General features: G+C 46.4%; 1 protein-coding gene across 3 annotated transcripts in view; it reads right to left on the bottom strand.

The window, feature by feature from the left end:
* afap1l2 (actin filament associated protein 1-like 2) overlaps window positions 1-21459 on the bottom strand; it is a 304943-nt gene that overhangs the window by 3144 nt on the left and 280340 nt on the right. For all 3 annotated transcript variants that reach the window (XM_070876591.1, XM_070876593.1, XM_070876592.1), the window contains 5 exons: window positions 21213-21321; window positions 15713-15955; window positions 12870-13053; window positions 10155-10319; window positions 447-640 (listed from right to left, as the gene is read on the bottom strand). In XM_070876591.1, coding sequence (XP_070732692.1) covers window positions 447-640; window positions 10155-10319; window positions 12870-13053; window positions 15713-15955; window positions 21213-21321 — 895 coding nt within the window. The remainder of the gene's footprint in view (window positions 1-446; window positions 641-10154; window positions 10320-12869; window positions 13054-15712; window positions 15956-21212; window positions 21322-21459) is intronic.

The following is a 21459-nucleotide window of genomic DNA, read 5'->3' as shown; positions in this document are numbered from 1 at the left end:
GATTGGATGCCACGGTAATCTCTGGGCAGGATTCCAGATCTTGCGAGAATTCCCACCTGCTGTGAGTAGCAACATCCAATCCCTTGAAGCAGCGCAAGGGGCTTGGAGCCAAGAGAGACACTGAGAGTTGTCTGCAAAAACAGACAAGCAGACGCTTCCCTGAAAATGCTGACTGGCTGTGTGAAACACATTTCACTAACCGAAACGCCAACTGCTCCGGAAAATCAACTGCCCCAAATTCTGCTTCACACTGCAGCGTGACGGATGACAAATAACCTCCTAAAAGATACATGTGACTGTAAAGGAGTAGAAAATGAAGGCCACACTGTTGCAAAAACTGCTTCTTATATTCAACCTGGTTCTCATGGGGATTAAAATGAATAAATTGTTAATGGCCAACAGTTTATTATTAACAGGTTAATTCAATTGTTCAAACTGTAACATACATTTGAGCTTAGATTGTCGAAATGACTGGCGTCCACAGTTGTTCCCAATGTCACTGGTCCTGACTCAGCTTTCTTCAAGTTCTCCTTCACTGTTACCAGTTTAAGCTCCAAGTCGACCCTGTTGTTCTCCTTTGATTTGCATTCTTCTTCAATCTGCCGCAGCCTTTCCTCCTGAGTGCAAAGAACCTGCTTATCTGAAATATTTAATTTAAAAAAAATTATGATTCTACTCAAGTGTAAGTTGCTTAAAACTTGCATTTATATAGCATCTTTCATGACCTCGGGATACCCCAAAGCGCTTTACAGCCAATGAACTCATTTTAAAGTGTAATCACTGTTGTACTGTAGGAAACGCAGCAGCCAATCCGCGCACAGCAAGGCCCCACATTATGAGATGATGCCCAGATTTAGTGAATGCTGGTTAAGGGATAAATATTGTCCAGGACAATGGGGAGAACTCCCCTGCTCCTAAAAAGCAATTTTTTTTATTACAGTAATAACAAATTAGGAGCAATGTTTCATTTTGAAAAACCTCATTTATTATCTCGGTCAGTCTATGCTATAGTGGACTATAATACAATACAGTTTTTTATTATTGAGAAACTTACTTGAAGTGCAATTGCCTATAGTGCAAGACAATGCCTAGATTGAAAAGAATAGGATTGAAGAAACTGTTCCCACTGGCAGGAGGCAGGGGACACAGATTGAATATAATTGGCAAAAGATCTAGGGGGGAAATTAGGATAATACTTTTTACGCAGCGAGTTGTTATGATCTGGAATGCACAGCCTGAAAGAATGGAGAGAGAAGATTCAATAGTAACTTCCAAAAGGGAATTGGATATATATATTTAGAAAAGGAGAACTTGGTAGGGCAATGGGTAAGAGTAGGGGAGTCTGACTAATTGGATGGCTCTTTCAAAGAGCTGGCACAGAGACGATGGGCTGAATGGCCTCCTGCTGTGTTGTATGATTCAACGAAATCAAGTAGAATGTGTCAAGTTCAAATTTTAATAAGTCTGTAGATTGCAGGAGAAAAGGAAGACAGAGAAAAAGGAGTTCCCCAATTCTGAGGTCATGGCAAACAGGAGTTCAAGTGAGATTAGAATACAGTTTGAACAACATGAGAATGAGGAAGAAAGATTACGAAATTTGGAGTTTAAGAGAAGAGAATTCAAAGCAGCAAAAAACAGATAGGTAAAGTCAATTTTTTAAGATGGAAAGGGAGATGTTGGGATCTAGAGCTGAAAGGAAGACGGACTATCAAAGTACAAAATAATGGCAGGTCCCGCCTGTTGTATTCAAAAAGCTCATTTTGCTCAACAACACTTCAGGGTAAAGTATACAGAGAAACCTGTCTCTGAAGTTCATTGTCAAATTTCAACTGGTTCCCCATTAATTATGACGTATATTAGCTAATTTAAGAGAGGCAGAATCCATTCAAAGTGAACAGGTTGACAGCTGCATTAAAATCATTATCATCATAGGAGGTCCCTCGAACGAGGATGACTTGCTTCCATATGAGTTCACAGATGTTTCAATGAAGGACTCGATGTTCCAGTCCTGAACTCCAATTGAGGGGGTGGAAGATGCCTGTGTGTGGATTTTTTTAAAGTGTGGTGACCGTTGCACACCAGCCACCACACAGGCTGGATAAAGCTCGGCCTTTATCCAGTGGCAAGGGTTAACCAGGACGACTGGAGACCTGCTCTGCTGCACGGACCTAGTGGGCACACATATCGCAGTGTGGGCAGGCCCGTGCTGCCCCTGGGCCCTCGGCTCTTCTGGGCCCCGTACCCTCATTCGCCGCACTTCCGCCACGATCTCTCACCGCTCCTCCGCCACAAACATTCGCCGCACCTCCGTCACGATCCCTTACTGCTCCTCCGCCATGCGAGAAAACATCTCCGCAGGTCGGGGCTATAAAAAGAGCTGGAGCATGCCACTGCAGCTTCAGCGCGAGCTGACACAAATGTGTGACGGCTTTGAGGTGGGCAACTGGATGATGTCATCAGGACCCAGGTCGCCGTTTGGAGCATGGGCAGGAGCATCGGCGGGGCCCTGGTACAGCAGAGGAGCGGGAAGATTGTGGCGGACTCGTGACGACCGATCGGGGCGAAGGAGTGATGAGGGATTGTGGCTGAGATTTGGTGGGCGATCGTGACGGAGGATCGGCGAACGTTTGGTGCGGAGGTGCGGCGAGTGTTTTTGCGCATTAAAATAGCAGATAGAGGAATGTCAAATGAACTTGTTTAAGGGCTTAAGGGCCCGTCAGCTAATATCGCTAACAGCAATCTGTAGGCTTTGGCCTTTGAAAGCAGGGCGGCTAATGTAGATTAAAATCTGAATCATCACTGACATTGTGGGCACAGTAAGTAGGTGATCGCTTGATAAAAGTAATGCTTCAGACAAGTCTCATTGTTCATAGAATCATAGAAATTTACAGCACGGAAAGAGGCCATTCAGCCCATCGTGTCCGTGCTGGCCGACAAAGAGCTATCCAGACTAATCCCACTTTCCAGATCTTGGTCCGTAGCCTTGAGATTACGGCACTTCAAGTGCATATCCAAGCACGTTTTAATTGTGGTGTGGGTTTCTGCCTCTACCATCCTTTCAGGCAGTGAGTTCCAGACCCCCATCACCCTCCAGGTGAAAAACATTCCCCTCAAATCTCTTCTAAACTTCCTACCAGTAAGTTTAAATCTATTTCCCCTGGTTGTTGACTCCTCTGCCAAGGGAAATAAGTCCTTCCCATTGTTACTTAACTAAAAGTTATAAGCTGCCTACTGTAAAACCAAGGGTGTGCAGTTAGAGCAACTGGAATTAATTTATAGCTTTGCACATTTACTGATTCAGAAAAGCACAACCCACGCACCACAGTCCTTAGTCTCAAACTTTGCTGATATTTACTTTAAACAAATCAGCCTCCACAAATTCTATATAAAAATAATACATGTTCCCGAACCTTCACTACAAAGAAAACAGCCTGAAGCTAATGGTAATTGCTGTTTTCTTGCAGTCTAGCTTCAGAACATTGGCACAACCAGAACATCATTTCAGCCATTGGGTTCCATTTGCATTTGTTGGCATGCATGATAAAACAATCTGATGCACAGCACAGATGCAAACAATCATTTGTCTCCATGGAAATCTCTGTAGTCGCAGTTTAATTTAAAGCAGTGTATTGCGGCTGTTGTGTGGGGCCAGCCTGCTCTGAAGCTCAGTGTTCCTCAAGTTGGCCACTGGGACAGCAATGGTGCGTGCAAACTGATTATGTCACTGTATCACTGACTATGTTTTTGCTTCTTTGGAAGGATCTACTTGCTTCGGAGGATGTTTAACAATAGGCCAAAAATCACGGTCTTTACGAGCACGTATGATGTGTGCACGCACCTGTAGAGGCTGCGCAAGGGCCGGTTCTCAGCGCGCGACGCACCTGCACCGAAATCCGGCAATTGCGATTCATTCCCGGGAGAGTGGCCTTCGCGGGCGGAGATTTGGGCTATTTGCCCAACTCCTGCCCAGCGAATGTCCTTCAAACCCTTATGCCTGGTAAACCAGCGTAAAAATTTAAAAAGATAAAAAATAAAATGTTATCAATAATTTTTATATTAAAAACCCTGTCCATTAAGATAAGATTATTTTCACCCCTATTAAAATATTTTTAAAAATTCAAAAAAATGAATTATTGTCTAAAACATTTAATTAAATTCAATTTCAATTAGTTTTAAATATGTGAAGTGTTTTTCTTATTTATTTAAAGTGTTCGAGTTTTTGGGGGTATTCCCATTCATAGAAATGGTGACATCACCATTACTGTGAATGGGGATATGCCATTTTCATTGGTTGGTCCGGCCCATGTGATCCCAGGCTGCACATACGCTCCTGGAATACGTGGGCCTCTGCGCTGGGCTGCGAATGGAGGCCTCGGAGCGCAAGTGCTTCTTCCTCCAGGACCATCAGGTATTTTCGTTAAAACATTTTGGTCAGAGGCGTCCGCCCACAGGAAGCCTCCGACCGCAATTGTTGGCCCAATGATTCTCCAGGATGATATCTGGGATGAAGGAACTTAGATATGACATGTAATTGGGTAAACTTGGGTTATAATCCCTATTGATGAAGAGATTGAGGTGTCTAGGATAATAAAGGGAACTGACAACATAGACAACAGAACAAATAGGTTTGGAATTCCTCAGACAAAATGTTATGAGAATGTGGAATGCACTGGCCCAGAAGGCCGATGTTGCAGAATCAATTTAGATATGTACTTAAGTAAAAATAGTATCAATGGCCCCAAGTTTCGACATGATTTGCTCCTGATTTTTAGGAGCAACTGGTGTAGAACGGAGTATCTTAGAAATCGGAATTCTCGCCATTTAGTTTGCTCCAGTTCTAGTCAGTTAGAACAGTTTCACTTTGGAACAGAATTTTTCTTTCAAAAGGGGGCGTGTCCGGCCACTTTCGCCTGTTTTCAAAGTTTCGTCAGTGAAAACTTACTCCAAACTAACTTAGAATGGAGTAAGTGAAGATTTTCATAGGCTCGAAAAAACCTTGTCTACACGTTAGAAAATCAGGCGTCGGTTACAAATCAGGCGTAGGGAATGGGGGGGGGGGTTTAAAGGGAAGTTTACAAACATTAAACACTTCAGTTTTACAAATAAAGAGCCATCATCAATAATAAATGATAAAAACATCAATAAATCAACCAATAAATCAATCAAAAAAAATTAATAAGAAATAATTTTTTTTAAATCAATAAATAAAACATTTTCTACTTACCGACTGCAGCACCGGGAGCCCTCCAACAGCGTGCTGGGATGCCCCCCCAGGGTGTCTCTGTCAGTGTCTCTCACTCTCTGTCTGTCAGTGTCTGTGTTTCTGACAGCGAGGGAAGGGAGAGAGTGGGGGAGCAGAGGGAGGGAAGGGGGAGAAGGGGGAGGGGGGAGAGGGGGGAGGAGGAGAAGGGGATGGGGGGAAAGGAGATGGGGGTGAAAGGAGATGGGGGGAAGGAGATGTGGGGGGGGGAGAAGGAGATGTGGGGGGGGAGAAGGAGATGTGGGGGGGGAGAAGGAGATGGGGGGGAGAAGGAGATGGGGGGGAGAAGGAGATGGGGGAGGGGGGAAAGGAGAAGGGGGAGGGGGGAAAGGAGAAGGGGGAGGGAGGCTGAACGGGCAGGGCTCGTCCGCAGCACCAGATTTACAGGTAGGTGGCGTTGGGTCAGGTCGGGGGGAGAAGGAGATGTGGGGGGGGAGAAGGAGATGGGGGGGAGAAGGAGATGGGGGGGGGAAAGGAGATGGGGGAGGGGGGAAAGGAGAAGGGGGAGGGAGGCTGAACGGGCAGGGCTCGTCCGCAGCACCAGATTTACAGGTAGGTGGCGTTGGGTCAGGTCGGGGGGAGAAGGAGATGTGGGGGGGGAGAAGGAGATGGGGGGGGAGAAGGAGATGGAGGGGAGAAGGAGATGGGGGGGGGAAAGGAGATGGGGGAGGGGGGAAAGGAGAAGGGGGAGGGAGGCTGAACGGGCAGGGCTCGTCCGCAGCACCAGATTTACAGGTAGGTGGCGTTGGGTCAGGTCGGGGGGAGCGCGGGTCGGTGGGGAGGGAGGTCGGGTCGGGTCCAGTTGGGGGCGGGGGGGGGGGGGGTGGAAGCAGGAGTCGGGTTGGTGTCGGTGTCGGGTCTGGTCCGGAGGCGGGGGACGGGGGGGACGGGGGGAAGCGGGAGTCGGGTCGGGTCCAGTCCGGGGGATTGGGTCGGGTCCGATCCAGGGGGGGGGGGGAAAGCAGGAGTCGGGTTGGTGTCGGTGTCGGGTCTGGTCTGGAGGCGGGGGACGGGGGGGACGGGAGGAAGCAGGAGTCGGGTCGGGTCCAGTCCGGGGGGTTGGGTCGGGTCCGATCCAGGGGGGGGGGGAAAGCAGGAGTCGGGTTGGTGTCGGTGTCGGGTCTGGTCTGGAGGCGGGGGACGGGGGGGACGGGAGTCGGGTCGGGTCCAGTCCGGGGGGTTGGGTCGGGTCCGATCCAGGGGGGGGAGGGGAAGCGGGAGTCGGGTCGGGTCCAGTCCGGGGGGTTGGGTCGGGTCCGATCCAGGGGGGGGAGGGGAAGCGGGAGTCGGGTCGGGTCCAGTCCGGGGGGTTGGGTCGGGTCCGATCCAGGGGGGGGAGGAAGCGGGAGTCGGGTCGGGTCCAGTCCGGGGGGTTGGGTCGGGTCCGATCCAGGGGGGGGAGGAAGCGGGAGTCGGGTCGGGTCCAGTCCGGGGGGTTGGGTCGGGTCCGATCCAGGGGGGGGGGGGGGAAGCGGGAGTCGGGTCGGGTCCAGTCCAGGGGGTTGGGTTGGGTCCGATCCAGGGGGGGGGGGGAAGCGGGAGTCGGGTCGGGTCCAGTCCAGGGGGTTGGGTTGGGTCGGGTCCGGGGGGGGGGGGGGAAGCGGGAGTCGGGGTCGGGGTCGGTGTCCAGTCCGGGGACGGGGGCAGGGGGAAGCTGGAGTCGGGTCGGTGTCGGGTCCGGTCCGGAGGCAGGGGGCAGGAAGCGGGAGTCGAGTCGGGTCGGGAGGAAGCAGGAGCTGGCCGTGGGAGGAGCCTTATTCACGCAGCCCCAGTGAGGCCATTCGGCCAGGGCTAGGGGCTGCGTGCTTCGGCCCCTCCCACACAGTTTCGGGCGCCTGGAGCTACTGCACATGCACGCCCACTGTAGCGTGCATGTGCAGAGGTCCCGGCACTGTTTTCAGCGCAGGGACCTGGCTCCGCCCCCTACAGCTCCTGCTGCGCTGCGCCGAGCTGCAAACGACCTGCAGGGAGCTGGAGAATCTGGAAGTTTTTTTTAGGCGCACTTTGTGGCGTGAGAAATGGGCGTCCAGGTCGGGACTGCGCCATTCTAGGCGCGGCTCGAAACTTGGGCCCATAGTGTGTGGGGGTTGATGACATGTTGCCAGCCACTTGATGTGTTGGAGTGCCCGCTCCTCAAAAAGCTGGCACAGAGGTCTGAGGCCTTCAATGCTCTTGAAATAATCAGCAAGTCCCAATGTAGGCGGCAAGAACAAAGGGGGCCATGAGCTAGCATACAAGCTGTGCTTTAGGCTTGTTTGACTTTTGTTTAAATTATGCACCTGCCCCACAATAGAGCGCGAGGGCCTAGGCAGCACTCTAGCCACACAGTTGGAATGGGCACTGAAGGGTGGGCATCGTTTAATTAAAGAAAAATCTTGGACATCTCTGGCCTTTGGTCCCCTGGCTATTGGCATCAGGACCCGCATGAATCCTTGCTTCTTGCCCTCCTACGACATGCTTGGTGCCTTTCCTTCCTATGCCAGGAAGTTGCATGATGGACAACGGTTGCCAGCAGGGGCTGCTGGTGCCTGATAAAGCATCCCCAGCACTCCTGGCATGTCATGAGAGACATGTTGAGAGCACTAATAAATTCTATAAATGAGCTGAATTTGGGTTACTGAGTGAGGTTAGCTTGTTAATGTACAGTATTGTCTGAACAGCATTGCACCTGCAGCCATATTATCGGCTTCATGAAGTCAGTTGGGATTAAAAAGATAGAAAGCTGCCATGATTTACAAACTGAAAAAGTAAAAGAAAAAGAAAGACTTGCAATTATATAGCATCTTTCACAACCACCGGATGTCTCAAAGTGCTTTGCAGCCAATGAAGTACTTTTGGAGTGTAGTCACTGTTGTAATGTAGGAAATGTGGCAACCAATTTGGCAACAGCAAGCTCCCATAAACAGCTAGGTGATAATGATCAGATAATCTGTTTTTGTTATGATGGTTGAGGGATAAATATTGGCCAGGACACTGGGGATAACACCCCTGCTCTTCTTCAAAATAGTGCCATGGGATCTTTTACATCCACCTGAGAGAGCAGACGGGACCTCGGTTTAACACCTCATCCGAAAGATGGCAGCACAGCACTCCCTCAGCACTGCACTGCAGTGTCAGCCTAGATTTATGTGTTTAAGTCCTTGGAGTGGGACTTGAACCCGTAACCTTCTGACTCAGCGGTGAGTGTGCTCCCATCATAAGCGATCCCTCGAACGAGGATGACTTGCTTCCACAAGAGTTCACAGATGTTTCAATGAAGGACCCGATGTTCCAGTCTTGAACTCCAGTTGAGAGGATGGAAGATGCCGGTGCGTGGATTTCTTTAATGTGTGGCGACCGTTGCACATCAGTCACCACACGGGCTTGACAAAGCTAGGCCTTTGTCTAGTGGCAAGGGTTAACCAGGACGACTGGAGACCTGCTCTGCTGCACGGACCTAGTGCGCACACATATCGCAGTGTGGGCTGGCCTATGCTGCCCCTGGGCCCTCGGTTCTTCTGGGCCCCGTACCCTCATTTGCCGCACCTCCGCCATGATCTCTCGCCACTCCTTCACCACAAAACACTCGCTGCACCTCCGCCATGATCTCTCGCCGCTCCTCCACACCAAACATTCGCCGAACCTCCGCCATAATCACTCACCGAATCTCAGCCAGGATCCCTCAATGCTCCTCCGCCTCGATCACTCGCTGCACCTCCGCCATGTCCTTCCCGCTTCTCTGATGTACCTGGGCCCCGCCGATGTTCCTGCCCATGCTCCAAACAGTGTGCTACCCACTGAGCCACAGCTGACACTAAATAGCAGAATAGGCTCCTGTTTATGTCATTAAGTGTCCTAGTATGAATGAATAGGATAGCAATGCTACTTTAATCTTAGACGTAGGAGTAGTTTCTTTGGCAGAGAAAGGCTATTTTTGGAACTGCTGACAATCAAGCTTTTTTTAATATTCCTTTCAGGATAGATTACATTACCTCAATGTAAAGTTCCTTGTGTTGTTTTCTTCAGATTTTAAAGTATTCAATAAAAAAGTGTAAAAGGCAATATTGACAAAAGTGAAGTGTCTTCACTAAGTCACCCAAGTTGGGCAACTTGCTCTCATGCCTCATGGCATTGCTAATCTCATCCCTGTTACTGTGGAAAAGCATGAAGTGGAAGCCTGATTGATTCCAACAGGCGTCCAGGGAAAACTGTCAGGGGAACCATTCGGCTGTACTTGTGGACCTCCTGGTGGCTGGCAACAGTGCTACCCAGAGAAATTAAAGAATGAAAGGAAAAATACAAGGAAGCTTCAACCTCGAATAAAAACATTCCTTATTTCCCCAGAGCAATTGGAGATTTAAGGCTTGTTCTATGAAACCCAGAAAACACCCATTTGACTAACGCACAAGTGAAATGAATTCAGTGGTCTCAATGGCCAAGGGAATCCCATATAGTACATCTGTTACCCATCACCGATTTGAACATAATCCCCCAGTTGTTGGTCTGTTTCCATGGTTATAAACGAGGAGCCAATCAGGCTGTCACTCCAGTTGATCAACTTGCAGCTAACTGGTCCATGTGAGTTTTGATTCCAGTCTTAGCCAAGATAATTTATACTATGATTAACAGAAATAATTCAGATCACATGGAAGTTATAATCGTCACATGGAAGTTATAAAGATCAAATCGTCAGTATAATTTCACAGTTTTACTTTGAGGCCACTTTACATTGGGATCACTTTCATCATCCTCTTACAAAAGCAAAATACTGCGGTTGCTGGAAATCTGACATAAAATGCTGAAAATTCTCAGCAGGTCAGGCAGCATCTGTTTCTCTCTCCACAGATGCTGCTTGACCTGCTAAGTGTTACTAGCATTTTATTCCACAGTCTCTCGTTCATCCAGTCACACCTACCTTTGCAAACTGCGATTGCATCCTTCACCTCCCTCTTCTGCTTCCTTAGTTGCATCAGTTCATTTCGAAGCTGCTCCTTTTCCTTCTCCAGTTTGTCTTTCTCTTCAATGAATTTTTTTAGATCAGCCTCAGTTCGATTCTTTCCAAACTTGGTTTCAATTGATACTGGTGACAGATTTCAATAAAAAAGCAAACTGTTAGGACAAAGCTTGCTGAAGAATGCCAGGGAATGAATTAATACAAGTCCACGCAGCAGAAGGAACTGCACAGAAATTCGACCTCAAGGTTTTGCGGCTCCTCCTCATTACATGGTGCTGTTACAGTCAGGCATAATTGAAATCCCAAAAATTAAACTGGGAATTTCCTGTTAGAGTGCCTCTTAGTGGCGTAACAGGGAAATGTAACATAAGAACATAAGAACATGAGAAATAGTAGGAGGAGTAGGCCATATGGCCCCTCGAGCCTGCTCCGCCATTCAACAGAATCATAACTGATTTGATCTTGGCCTCAACTTGACTTCCCTGCCCGCTCCCCATAACCCTTGACTCTCTTATCATTCAAAAATCTGTCTATCTCCACCTGAGATATATTCAAAGACCCAGCCTCCACAGCTCTCTGGGGTAGAGAATTCCAAAGGTTCACAACCCTCTGAGAGAAGAAATTCCTCCTTATTTCTGTTTTAAATGGGCGACCCCTTATTCTAAAACTATGCCCCCTAGTTCTAGATTCCCCCACGAGGTGAAACATCCTCTTTGCATCTACCCTGTCAAGCCCCCTCAGAATCTTATATGTTTCAATAAGATCACCTCTCATTCTTCTATACTCCAAGGAGCATAGGCCCAACTGCTCAACCTTTCTTCATATGACAACCCCTTCATTTCAGGAATCAACCTCACAAACCTTCTCTGAATTGCCTCCAATGCAAGTATATCCTTCCTTAAATAAGAAGACCAAAACTGTACGCAGTACTCCAGGTGTGGTCTTACCAACGCCTGTACAGTTGAAGCAGGTCTTCCATACTTTTATACTCCATTCCCTTTGCATTAAAGGCTTAGCATTCCATTTCCCTTCCTGATTACTTGCTGTACCTGCATGCTAACCTTTTGTGTTTCATGCACAAGAACCCCCAGATCACTCTGTACCACAGCATTTTGTAATCACTCCCCATTTAAATAATAATTAGCTTTTTTATTTTTCCTACCAAAGTGGATAACCTCACATTTTCCCACATTATAGTCCATCTGCCAAATTTTTGCCCACCCACTGAGCCTATCTGTATCCCTTTGTAGATTCTTTGCGTCATCCTCACAACTTGTTTTCGCATGTTTCTTTGTATCGTCAACAAATTTGGCTACATTACACTTGGTCCCTTCGTCCAAGTCATTAATATAAATTGAAAATAGATGAGGTCCAGTACTGATCCCTATGGCACCCCACTAGTTACAGTTTGCCAACCTGAAAATGACCCATTTAACCTGACTCTCTGTTTTCCGTTAGTTAGCCAACCCTCTATCCATGCTAATATATTACCCCCAACCCCATGAGCTTTTATCTTGTGCAGTAACCTTTTGTGTGTCACCTTATCGAATGCTTTCTGGAAATCCAAATATACGACATCAACTGGTTCTCCTTTATCCACTCTGCTCATTACATCCTCAAAGAACTCCAGCAGATTTGTCAAACATGATTTCCCTTTCATAAAACCCTGCTGACTCTACTTGGCTGCATTATGATTTTCTAAATGTCCTGCTACTGCTTCCTTAATGATGGACTCCAGCATTTTCCCAATTACAGATGTTAGGTTAACTGGTCCATAGTTTCCTGCTTTCTGTTTCCCTAACAGGTACATGTAATGGGTAATTGTCAACATATTAACATGCAAATCCCCATAAAGAAATGCTTGCATCACATTTTGCAATGAAGTATATGGCACACATCCAAATTTGAATACATTGTAGATCTATATGGGAAGTGTGCCTCCCACCATGTTGGTTAGGATTGCTCAGTAGGTGTTCATGGCGTGCGCCTGAAACTGAGGTTAGGCCCATTGCAAACACAAATCACCTGTTTCCGACCCCTTTGCCAAATTGAACAGCAAATGACCATGTGCCGTACATGCTGCCGTCAGTTTTTTCAGGCGCTCGGCAGCCAAAGCCAACAGTCCTTAAAGGGAGCACTGGAGGTCGGCACCTGTAAGTTAAGTTCAAAGTTCTTTTTCTTACTGTAATGTGGAGCCGGGAGGAGCGCTGCTGGCCACTATTCAGCCCCTCCAGGTCGCTTCCTCCCCCTCCCCACCCGCGATCTCTCTTGAGGACCGATCATGCTGTGTCCAATACCCCCCCCCTCCCCTCAACCCCCCACTCGACCAAGGAGCTGTCTCTGAGTCCGTGAATGACACCGCAGCTCACTGGCACTATCATAATGAGGCCAGCAGAGCTGTTTGTCGGGGTCCTGCCGCTGGCCTCATTCGGCAGGTGCAGAGAGCACTGCACTGGGATCACGGCTCACTTCCGGTGTGGTCCGATTTTTAGGCCAACAGATAGGAGTTGTATTCAAATCAGTTCTTCAGGTCTCACAATCAGGACCTCAATGCAGTATGGGAAACTTAGACTGTTTTCCTACATTGCAATTGTAATAGCAAACAGATTCGAACTGGAATCATTTTAAGGCATCTGTTTAGCAGTGACCTCACAGTGAGTGAGATTCAGAGTTCACCTGTTGCGCTCAGCTTCTGCTTTTCAACACACTCCATGACTGTCTTCACTTGTTGGTTGGCTGCAGGTGTGGCGTTCTTATTCTGATCAGTCCAAGGCGTCACCACTTTCTGACCATTGGAAGGCCTGCTGCCAGTCTTTAAGGATTTTTCTTCAAACTCTGCTTTCACTTGAGATATCTGAGTCTTAGAAAAAAATAAAAATTCAACATATTAAAAACATTTTTTTCTGCACATGGAAGATTCTACAAAATACTTGAGTTTCACAACACCAGATACTAACTACAATATTGGGCTCAATTTTCCCCAGTGATTTGCGGCATTTTTTTTGGCGCGCGTCGCTTTTTTGGCCTAAGTTTAAAAAATACAAGTTCCCCCAGTCAATGTGCACCACCATAACTCAGTTAGTTACGATTTTTTTAGGCTCTTTTTTTGTGTCATAGGGGGCGTAACCTGCCACCCGCTCCAATTCTGCCCAGTTAGGCAAGCTTGACCAGCTCCGATTTACTCCAATTCTTCTTAGGCCGGCGTATGTGGCCTCTATGGAAAAGCCTTCTGGTGAGTTAAGAAAATTGGCGCAGGTAAATAAATCAGCGCAGCAGATGCCCGATCAGCAGCAGCAGGAGAGGTAAGAGAGAGTGGGGGGGGGGGGCAAGCCATTCGACCAGGGATAGGAGCAGGAGCCGGGAGGCCATTCGGCCTGGGATAGGCGAGCTGATCGGGAGTGGGGGGGGGGGGGCAGATAGACTTTTGTCATTACACTTTAATAAGTTAACGGAGGTAAGTTACTGCAATGTTTAATGTGCTTGTGCAAATTGCTGTGAGCTGGTTGTATGTTTCACTTTCCAGCCTGAGCCTGCATAGTGTCCCTGGTTACCGTGGCAACCCAATATTTTTGGCGCAGACCTTGGGCTCCGCCCCCAAAACTAAACGACAAGCTAGGCGGCGCCAAAATGAAGAATTCAAACGGGGAAACCTGGATGATTTTTTTTTTGCCGTACTTGGGCCCCAATAAAACCGGCGTAACTCTTCAAGTACGCCAAAAACCAACTTTGGGGAAAATTGAGCCCAATGTGCTTGTTATTAGTAAGTTCATATAAAAGATATTTCTGTTTCTTTTTTTTTCTGGTAATTTGTGCTCTTCGAGCCAAGGGACATCAATGCTGGGAATAGAACAATTTCAGGCAACTGAGTTTTTTACACAGCGAGTTGTTGTGATCTGGATCGCACTGTTTGAAAGGGTGGTAGAAGCAGATTTAATAGTAACATTCAAAAGAGAATTGAATAAATACTTGAAGGGAAAACATTTACAGGGTTATGGGGGAAGAGCAGAGGAGTGGGATTAATCAGATAGCTCTATCAAAGAGCTAGCACAGGCATGATGGGTTGAATAGCCTCTTTCTGTGCTGTATCATTCTATGATTCAATGATTTAGGGGTGATGTAATTGATGTGCTTAAGATGATTAAGGGACATTTTTGGGTAGGTAGAGGTAAACTTCTTCTGGTGGGGAAGTCCAGAACAAGGGGCATAAACTTAAAATTAGAGCTATATTGTTCAGGGGTGAAGTCAGGAAGCACTTCTTCATACAAATGGTAGTGGAAATCTAAAACTATTTCCCCTGAAAAACTGTTGAGGCTAAGTCAATTGAAAATATCAAATCTGAGATTGATAGGTTTTTGTTAAAGGATATGGAACAAAGGCGGGTAAATGTAGTTAAGATACAGATCAGCCATGATCCTAGTAAATGGCGGAACAGGCTCGAGGGGTTGAATGGTCTACTCCTGATCCTATGTTTCAGTATGGCTAATCAGCACTGACAGTTTGCCACCTTTTCAAGTCTTTAATAAATATACATTTCCATATACAAAAAAATACTCCATTAAACAACGAAAGTTCATTGTTTACGCAGTTCCCAATTTTTTTATATAAAAAATCGTTAAGCCTCAAAAATGGTTCAGGAAAGATTTTTTTACAGGAACACATGCAACCAAAATTGATGAAAAAAAAATCAATTTTCTATAAACAACCTCTGACGTTTTTTAAACTGTAAACAAAAATCATGAATAAATATTGCTAATCCAATTGCTTGTCTCTCACATGAGAATATCTGTTCATGTTCACATGTGTTGCCGTTTTGTTGTGAGAAGTTCATTATAGGAGAGCACAATTATAATATATTTATATGGGTTCATCACTTGCCTGAAATGATAGCTCAGAGAGTTCAATCTTAAGCTTCTTTCCAAGTTTATTAGGGGAGAGCCAAGAAACTCTTAAATTCTTGCAGAATGAGAAGACAGACCCTTCAACCCATGTTACTGCATCCATTGCAGGCTGAGAAACTCTGCAAACGGATTGCTCAGATTTGTGATTGAAAGCTTTCCCGTAACTATTGCAGGGTAAAAATATTCAGTTGAAGCTCAGGCTTTTGAGACAGGCTTAGGTCTTCAAGTAAATAATACGATGAAGCCATTAAAAACACAAAAGGCAAATCAATGGATAAATGTAATCACATTACTGTGAAATATTTAGTTGTTGATTTTCAAAAGAAACTGTTAAACCCTGATTTTGAGACATTAGAAATTTCAGTTGCTGAGGAAAAAAAATAGCAACTGAAAAAAATTTCAGAATGCATTTTGAATGATTTATGGAAAGCCTGCTTGCACGATCTCAGGACATTATAAAATATGAGCTATTGTGTGCCATACAGTATGTCACCTTTAACTGATCACAGTGCCACCTACAGGAGCAACAGGTACTATAGGTACTCAGAATGTTTTGAATGATACATGCACCTCCTTTACCAAATTTCATATATAATAGATAATGCATGATAATGAGTTTACCTTAACGCCAGTCTCCAAAGGTTTTGCAGTGATCCCAGATTCAGAGTCACTAGCCGTGTCCTTGTCGTTCACTTGTAAAACATTTAAAGTCCCTTTTCCATTTTCAGAGCTTGATGCATTTACTTGTACATTAGAGGCTAGTTTGTTGTTACTAGAATGAAGGAATGATTTTACTGGAGTTAGGTCCAAATAAACTCTTGTTTGATCTTCCTCGTAGCACTGTTCTTCATTAGTTTTATCTTCCTGTGTTAAAACAGAACACATGGTCAAATTTACCAAAAATAATTGACAATAGATATTTCAAACTTAATCTTTAGGCAGTGATTGACTGGTTCCTGTTTTTCACAGTCAGATTCAATTCTACTCCAATCCAATTTTCTGCTACTTGCAGATACAATTCTGATAACTCCTGATGATGAATCTGAGTACACAGTCATGATGTTCCTTTGACCTGTAACCTTCATATAACTGTAATTGTTGGACTTTGGAGAACCACTTTCTGACTTAAAAGGGTGTGAAGACAGCTGAAGTCTGGTACAGTGAACTGTGTTGAACAGGCCACCCACTGTTTGCACATTAATAAACCTACATATAAAACAGACATGCTCACACACAGGTGCAACAAATGGACAGTATATGGGCTCTATTTTCTTCTTTGCTGATATTTGGCGCCCAGGAGGATGTATGGCCGATTCTTTCTGTGCGCGTTTGTGCCGAAAAAAAAATACAATTTTCGGCAAAGTAAAATGTAATTTTGGCGCTGCGCTACCCAAAGTTAAATCTGGGAGTGGAGCTTCAAGTGTGCACCGAAAAGTCAGTGAGCATGCGCTGGAATTTAAAAAAAACCTTTTCTACATAACGGGTGTGTCCATGTAGCCACGGTGAACTTCCTGGTCTGGATCAGCAGCTTGTGAGAACACATTCGGATCGGAGCTGGATCTGGACATTTAAATTTTAGCTGCAAAAGATGGATCCAATGGAAGGGGAAGGAGAAAGAGAAGGAGAAGGAGAAGGACAAGGAAAAGGAGAAGGGGAAGGGGAAGGGGAAGGGGAAGGGGAAGGGGTTGGGGGAAGGGCCATGAGATTTCAAGCAGAAGAAATTGAGCCCCTGGTAGATAGACATCATTGAAAGGAGATGAGATGTGCTTGAGAACAAAGGAAGAATGGGACCAAAGAAACTGAAGCCCTCTCTACTAGCAAAACTTTGGGAACAAGTTGCAGAAGAGTTTAATGCAGTGACCATGACACCGAGAAGCGGCACGCAGGTCAAAAAGAAGTGGCAGGACCTTGGCCAAGCAGTTACTGTAAGTATTTATGCACTGCAATTACATTTGTAAATGTGACTAGTGTGTGTGTGTGTATGTGTGTGTGTGTGTCTCTTAAAAAGTTCTATTTTCATCTTTGCAGAAGGTGTCACTGATGAACCGAGAAAATTCAAAAACTGGAGGGGGTGCGCCAAGTAGGCTGCAACTAACAGCCGTGGAACAGAGGATCGCTGATATGATTCAATCTCGCAAGAGATCAATTACCAATGTGGACACTGGGCCCAGGTTACTGAGAGAGAGTAAGCCTTGCCGCGTACTCATGTCACCCTGCCCCCTCCGCCCCCTCCCCTGCTGCTAATCAAACATCTGCTCTGTTACGTTTTGCAGATGTTGCGCATCAAGAAGAGACAGAAGCTGAAGCAGTAGATCAGGAAGCTGTCAGTCCAGATATTATTCATCCACTTGAGGATGAGGATGAACTGGACAATGAAGAGCAGCAGGAAGACCCCAATGATGACTTGGTCACATTGTAACTGGAGCCAGTGAACCCCCTGAGGACGCCAAGCCCTTTGCTGAGCGATACAGCCGATGCGACATTTCATGGGGTACAGTCTGAGGCTGCAGGTCCCAGTGGGTTGCAGCAAGCCACACCTGGGAGACGGCCGAGGAGGGTGGGAAGGAGAGCTCAACCTGAAATGCAGGATGCAGGGGACATAGGACAGATCACGGGAATGAGTAGGGACAGCATTGAGCTAACCAGATCGCTCCTGGCCACCATGGGTGGGGTGAGGGTAGAATCAGTGGGATTGTCAGTAGAAGTAGCAACACTGTCTGGAGAAATGGGAGCAGTGTCGGGATAGATGAGGGAGGGGATGTCGGAGATGAGGGAGGGGATGTCGGAGATTAGGGAGGGAATGTCAGAGGCAGTTGCTGCAGTGTCAGTACAGATTAGGGAGGGAATGTCAGAGATTAGAGCGGGAAAGTCGGAGGCAGTTGCTGCAGTGTCAGTACAGATTAGGGAGGGAATGTCGGAGATAGTTGCTGCAATAAATGGACACACCCAGGCTGTCATTGCCCAACAGCAATTGGCAGCATCAACTGCTGACACTCACTTTCCAATCCCCAGACCAACCTCAGGTTGTGTGCTGGAGGTTCATCCACAGGCTGAAGAAGAGTCTGACGATGAACCCAGGCCTTACAATGCTGTCTGCTAAGTCTGTCCCTGTCCAACCCCACCAACAACAAATGCACCTTTGTGCAGAAAGCAGAAAAAACCTTTGGGTCAGGGTGAGGAAGCAGAAGTCTGAGACAATGGACACGGGTCGGGTAGAGGCGGCAAGAGGGGCGCACAGCGCTAAGGTCTTTGAATAAGGGGGAGGTGAGATGGCTACAGCTAGAGTTTGTATGTTTGTTTGTTGCTGCTACTTGTTGTTTTCTTCATTGAAAAATGTAAAGTTTGATACAAAATTTTTTATTAAAGTTAAGTAAAATTATACAAATGTTTAATAAACCTAATTATTTGTAAAATTTAAAGCAGAATCCTGCACATTATTTTTTCAATTAAAGCAACATAAACCAATACAACATTACGTACAGTATTATGTACATTCTTCTTTCACACTAACAGGTGCAAAGAGTCAACACTGTGGCGGTTTAGCCTTCAGGCAGCAAAGCGATCACCGATTAGCCGCTGACGCAAGTCTCTCTAGCTATGGCTATAGGTGCACAAGGCTGCCTCATCCGCCATCGTCCTGTGGGTTGATGTGGTGGCATGGGTTCATCGTTATCCTCCTGCTGCTGGTCCTCCTTGTCCTCCTGCTGCTCCTCCTCCTCCTCCTCCTCCTCCTCCTCGTTGTCAGCCTCCTCATCCTCCTCTTCCTCCCCCCACCCCTTCTCCTCTCAGGAGGATCTTCAATGTCCAGTACCTGGTCCCTCATGATGGCTAAGTTGTGCAGCATGCAGCACATGACAGTGAACTGACTGACGTGATGAGGGGCGTATTTCCGGTAGTCTCCAGAGTAGTCCAGGCATCGGAAACGTTGCTTCAGTATGCCAATTGTCTGCACTATGATGCTCCGTGTCATTATGTGCAACATATTGTACCGACGCTCTGGCTCAGTGCGGGGATTGCATAGGGGGGTCATAAGCCAGGTGGTGAGCCCGTACCCTTTGCCCCCGAGCAACCAGCTGTGCTCTTCTGGCAGCTCCTGAAACATGGTAGATATAACGCTCTCACAAAGGATGAAAGCATCATGGATGCTATCTGGGTATTTTGCATCCACTGTCATGATCCAATGAGCTGCACATTTAGGGAATAGAACCCTTTCCTGTTCCGATTCGGAGTCGTCCAAAGGTGTTTTCAAGGCGATGTGTGTACAGTCAATCGCACCCTGTACCTTTGGGAAGTCAGCAATTCTGGAGAGCCCCACAGCCCTGTTTCACATTGCCTGCGTGGTTAGCAGGAAATTGATGAACTGGTCCCTTTTGGCATACAGTGCAGCAGTCACCTGTTGAATGCAGCAATGTGCGGCATGCTGCAAGATGCAGCACATGTCCCCAATTGCTGCTTGAAATGAGCCAGAAGCATAGAAGGCAAGTGCTGCAGTGACCTTCACTTCCACAGGTAGGGCAGTCCTCCTGCCACTTCTTGGCTGTATGGCTGACCTGACTAGCTGGCACATCATGGTAATGGCCTCCTTTCTAAATCGCAGCCTGCAAATGCAGTCTGCCTCAATCAGGTGAAAGTATGAGCGCCTGTCCTTGTAGGTTCAATCAGGGTATGGCCTCCTCTCCATTAATGCCCGAGCGACCTGGTTTGTTCGATGACGGCGTCGTGGTACTATCCGTTGCCTCCATATGTTATGCATGTAAACCAACCTTACTACATGAGGTATAGTGAGATTTGCACCCATAATTCTTATTGTTAACTTTGTTATTCTTGTTATTGTGAGACTTACTGAAGCGCAGCACACACACATCTTTGCTGGTTGACGCCCCAGCATAATGGACCTCACCCTGGTCTGCCTGCATGTGCAACACTAAGCTCTGTCTCTAAGGAGACACAATGCACAGAGATTTATGGCACTTTAATTATAGCTTGTGCCGAAATGCCTATGTTTGCTGCTGTGTTGTGACATCTCTGATGCACAGTTTGGAGTGCACGCTGGCAGGATCGCTCCCTCGGCCAGACAGAAACACAGGAGCTTGCTGCTTGGATTCCACCCACACCCCTCCCCCCACCCCCCCCCGCAGGCTTCTTTCCAAGCTGAGCCCGGGGAGGAGGTGGAATCCAAGCGCCGATTAAGTGCGCAGCCTGAAAAAAATCTTTGTTGGCAAAAATTGATTAAAGGGCCAGAAACCGTGCGGAAATTAGTTTTTCAACCAGACCCGCACCAAAAAATCTTGCCTACAAAAAAACAGCGCTGACAGTCGCCGCTGGCATACAAACGTTGAGCAAAATTGCAAAATCACGATTGCTCAAAAAAAATCAGCGGACGCCAAAAGAACGGAGCCCAATGACGGCGAAAATAGAGCCCTATATTTCTTATGTAAGCTACTCTGCATTGTGACATTTACCTAAAATGCTTATGTTATTGAAAAAGATAACCCAGTTCAACACAAACCTTATCTTAAACAATGTGGTCTTGAGTTTCCGCTCGATTGCGCTGTTTTTTTGGCGCGATATTGGCGTAACCGACGCAAAAAGTTACGGAATTTTAAGAGCCAATTGCGTTCCGCGTAACTTGGTGATCTTTTACGCCAGTTTAACAAACATGTCAGAAGCAGGCCCCGCCCACAAAACTGGTCACGCCCCCTCACCCCCGGGATGAATTAATCACCATTGGGAAATTCCGCTAATTGTACTGGTTTGCAGGCCTTCGAGGAGGCTCCAAAAATTAGGCTGGAACTCTTGGATGCAAAGCATTCGGCGGTATGCAAATGAGTTTGAGTGGAATCTCGGGGGGGAAAAAACACATTTCAAAATGGGCGCAAATTTCGGCGCAATTGCCGCCGGAATCGCCGATTGCGCTCAAAGTGGAAACTCTACCCACCATGTTTACCAGAAATTATACATTGATATTAAAACTGCATTATGCCCTTTCCTTTGCTTTTGGAAAGACATAAATTAAAATGAATGTTTGTATCTCTGTACTATGGAAACTCTTTGATTAAAACTGCACTTTTTGAATTCTTCATGTATCACAAGATTAAAAAAAGAATAAAGTTGTTCCTACCACAGATTCAGGTATATCCACATCATCATACAGGTCATCTGATTGGTTCTGTACCACTGGCAAATCATCTATGTATGTGTTTGGCTCTGAGTATCTTCGCTGCAGTAAACTAGAGGGTTAATAAAAATTCTAGTGAAACTGATGGCCGGTTCTTTAAAAAGCTCGATATAAAAAACCTTAGCATTTTCTCCAACTTTATTATATATATATATATCTACTCAAAAATGCCCAACTTACTGTGAAGACT

The sequence above is a fragment of the Pristiophorus japonicus genome, chromosome 3 (genome assembly GCF_044704955.1).
Source record: "Pristiophorus japonicus isolate sPriJap1 chromosome 3, sPriJap1.hap1, whole genome shotgun sequence".
NCBI classification, from domain to species: Eukaryota; Metazoa; Chordata; class Chondrichthyes; family Pristiophoridae; genus Pristiophorus; species Pristiophorus japonicus.
Note: the sequence above shows the minus strand (reverse complement) of the source record. Positions and strands in the feature narration are given on the sequence as shown.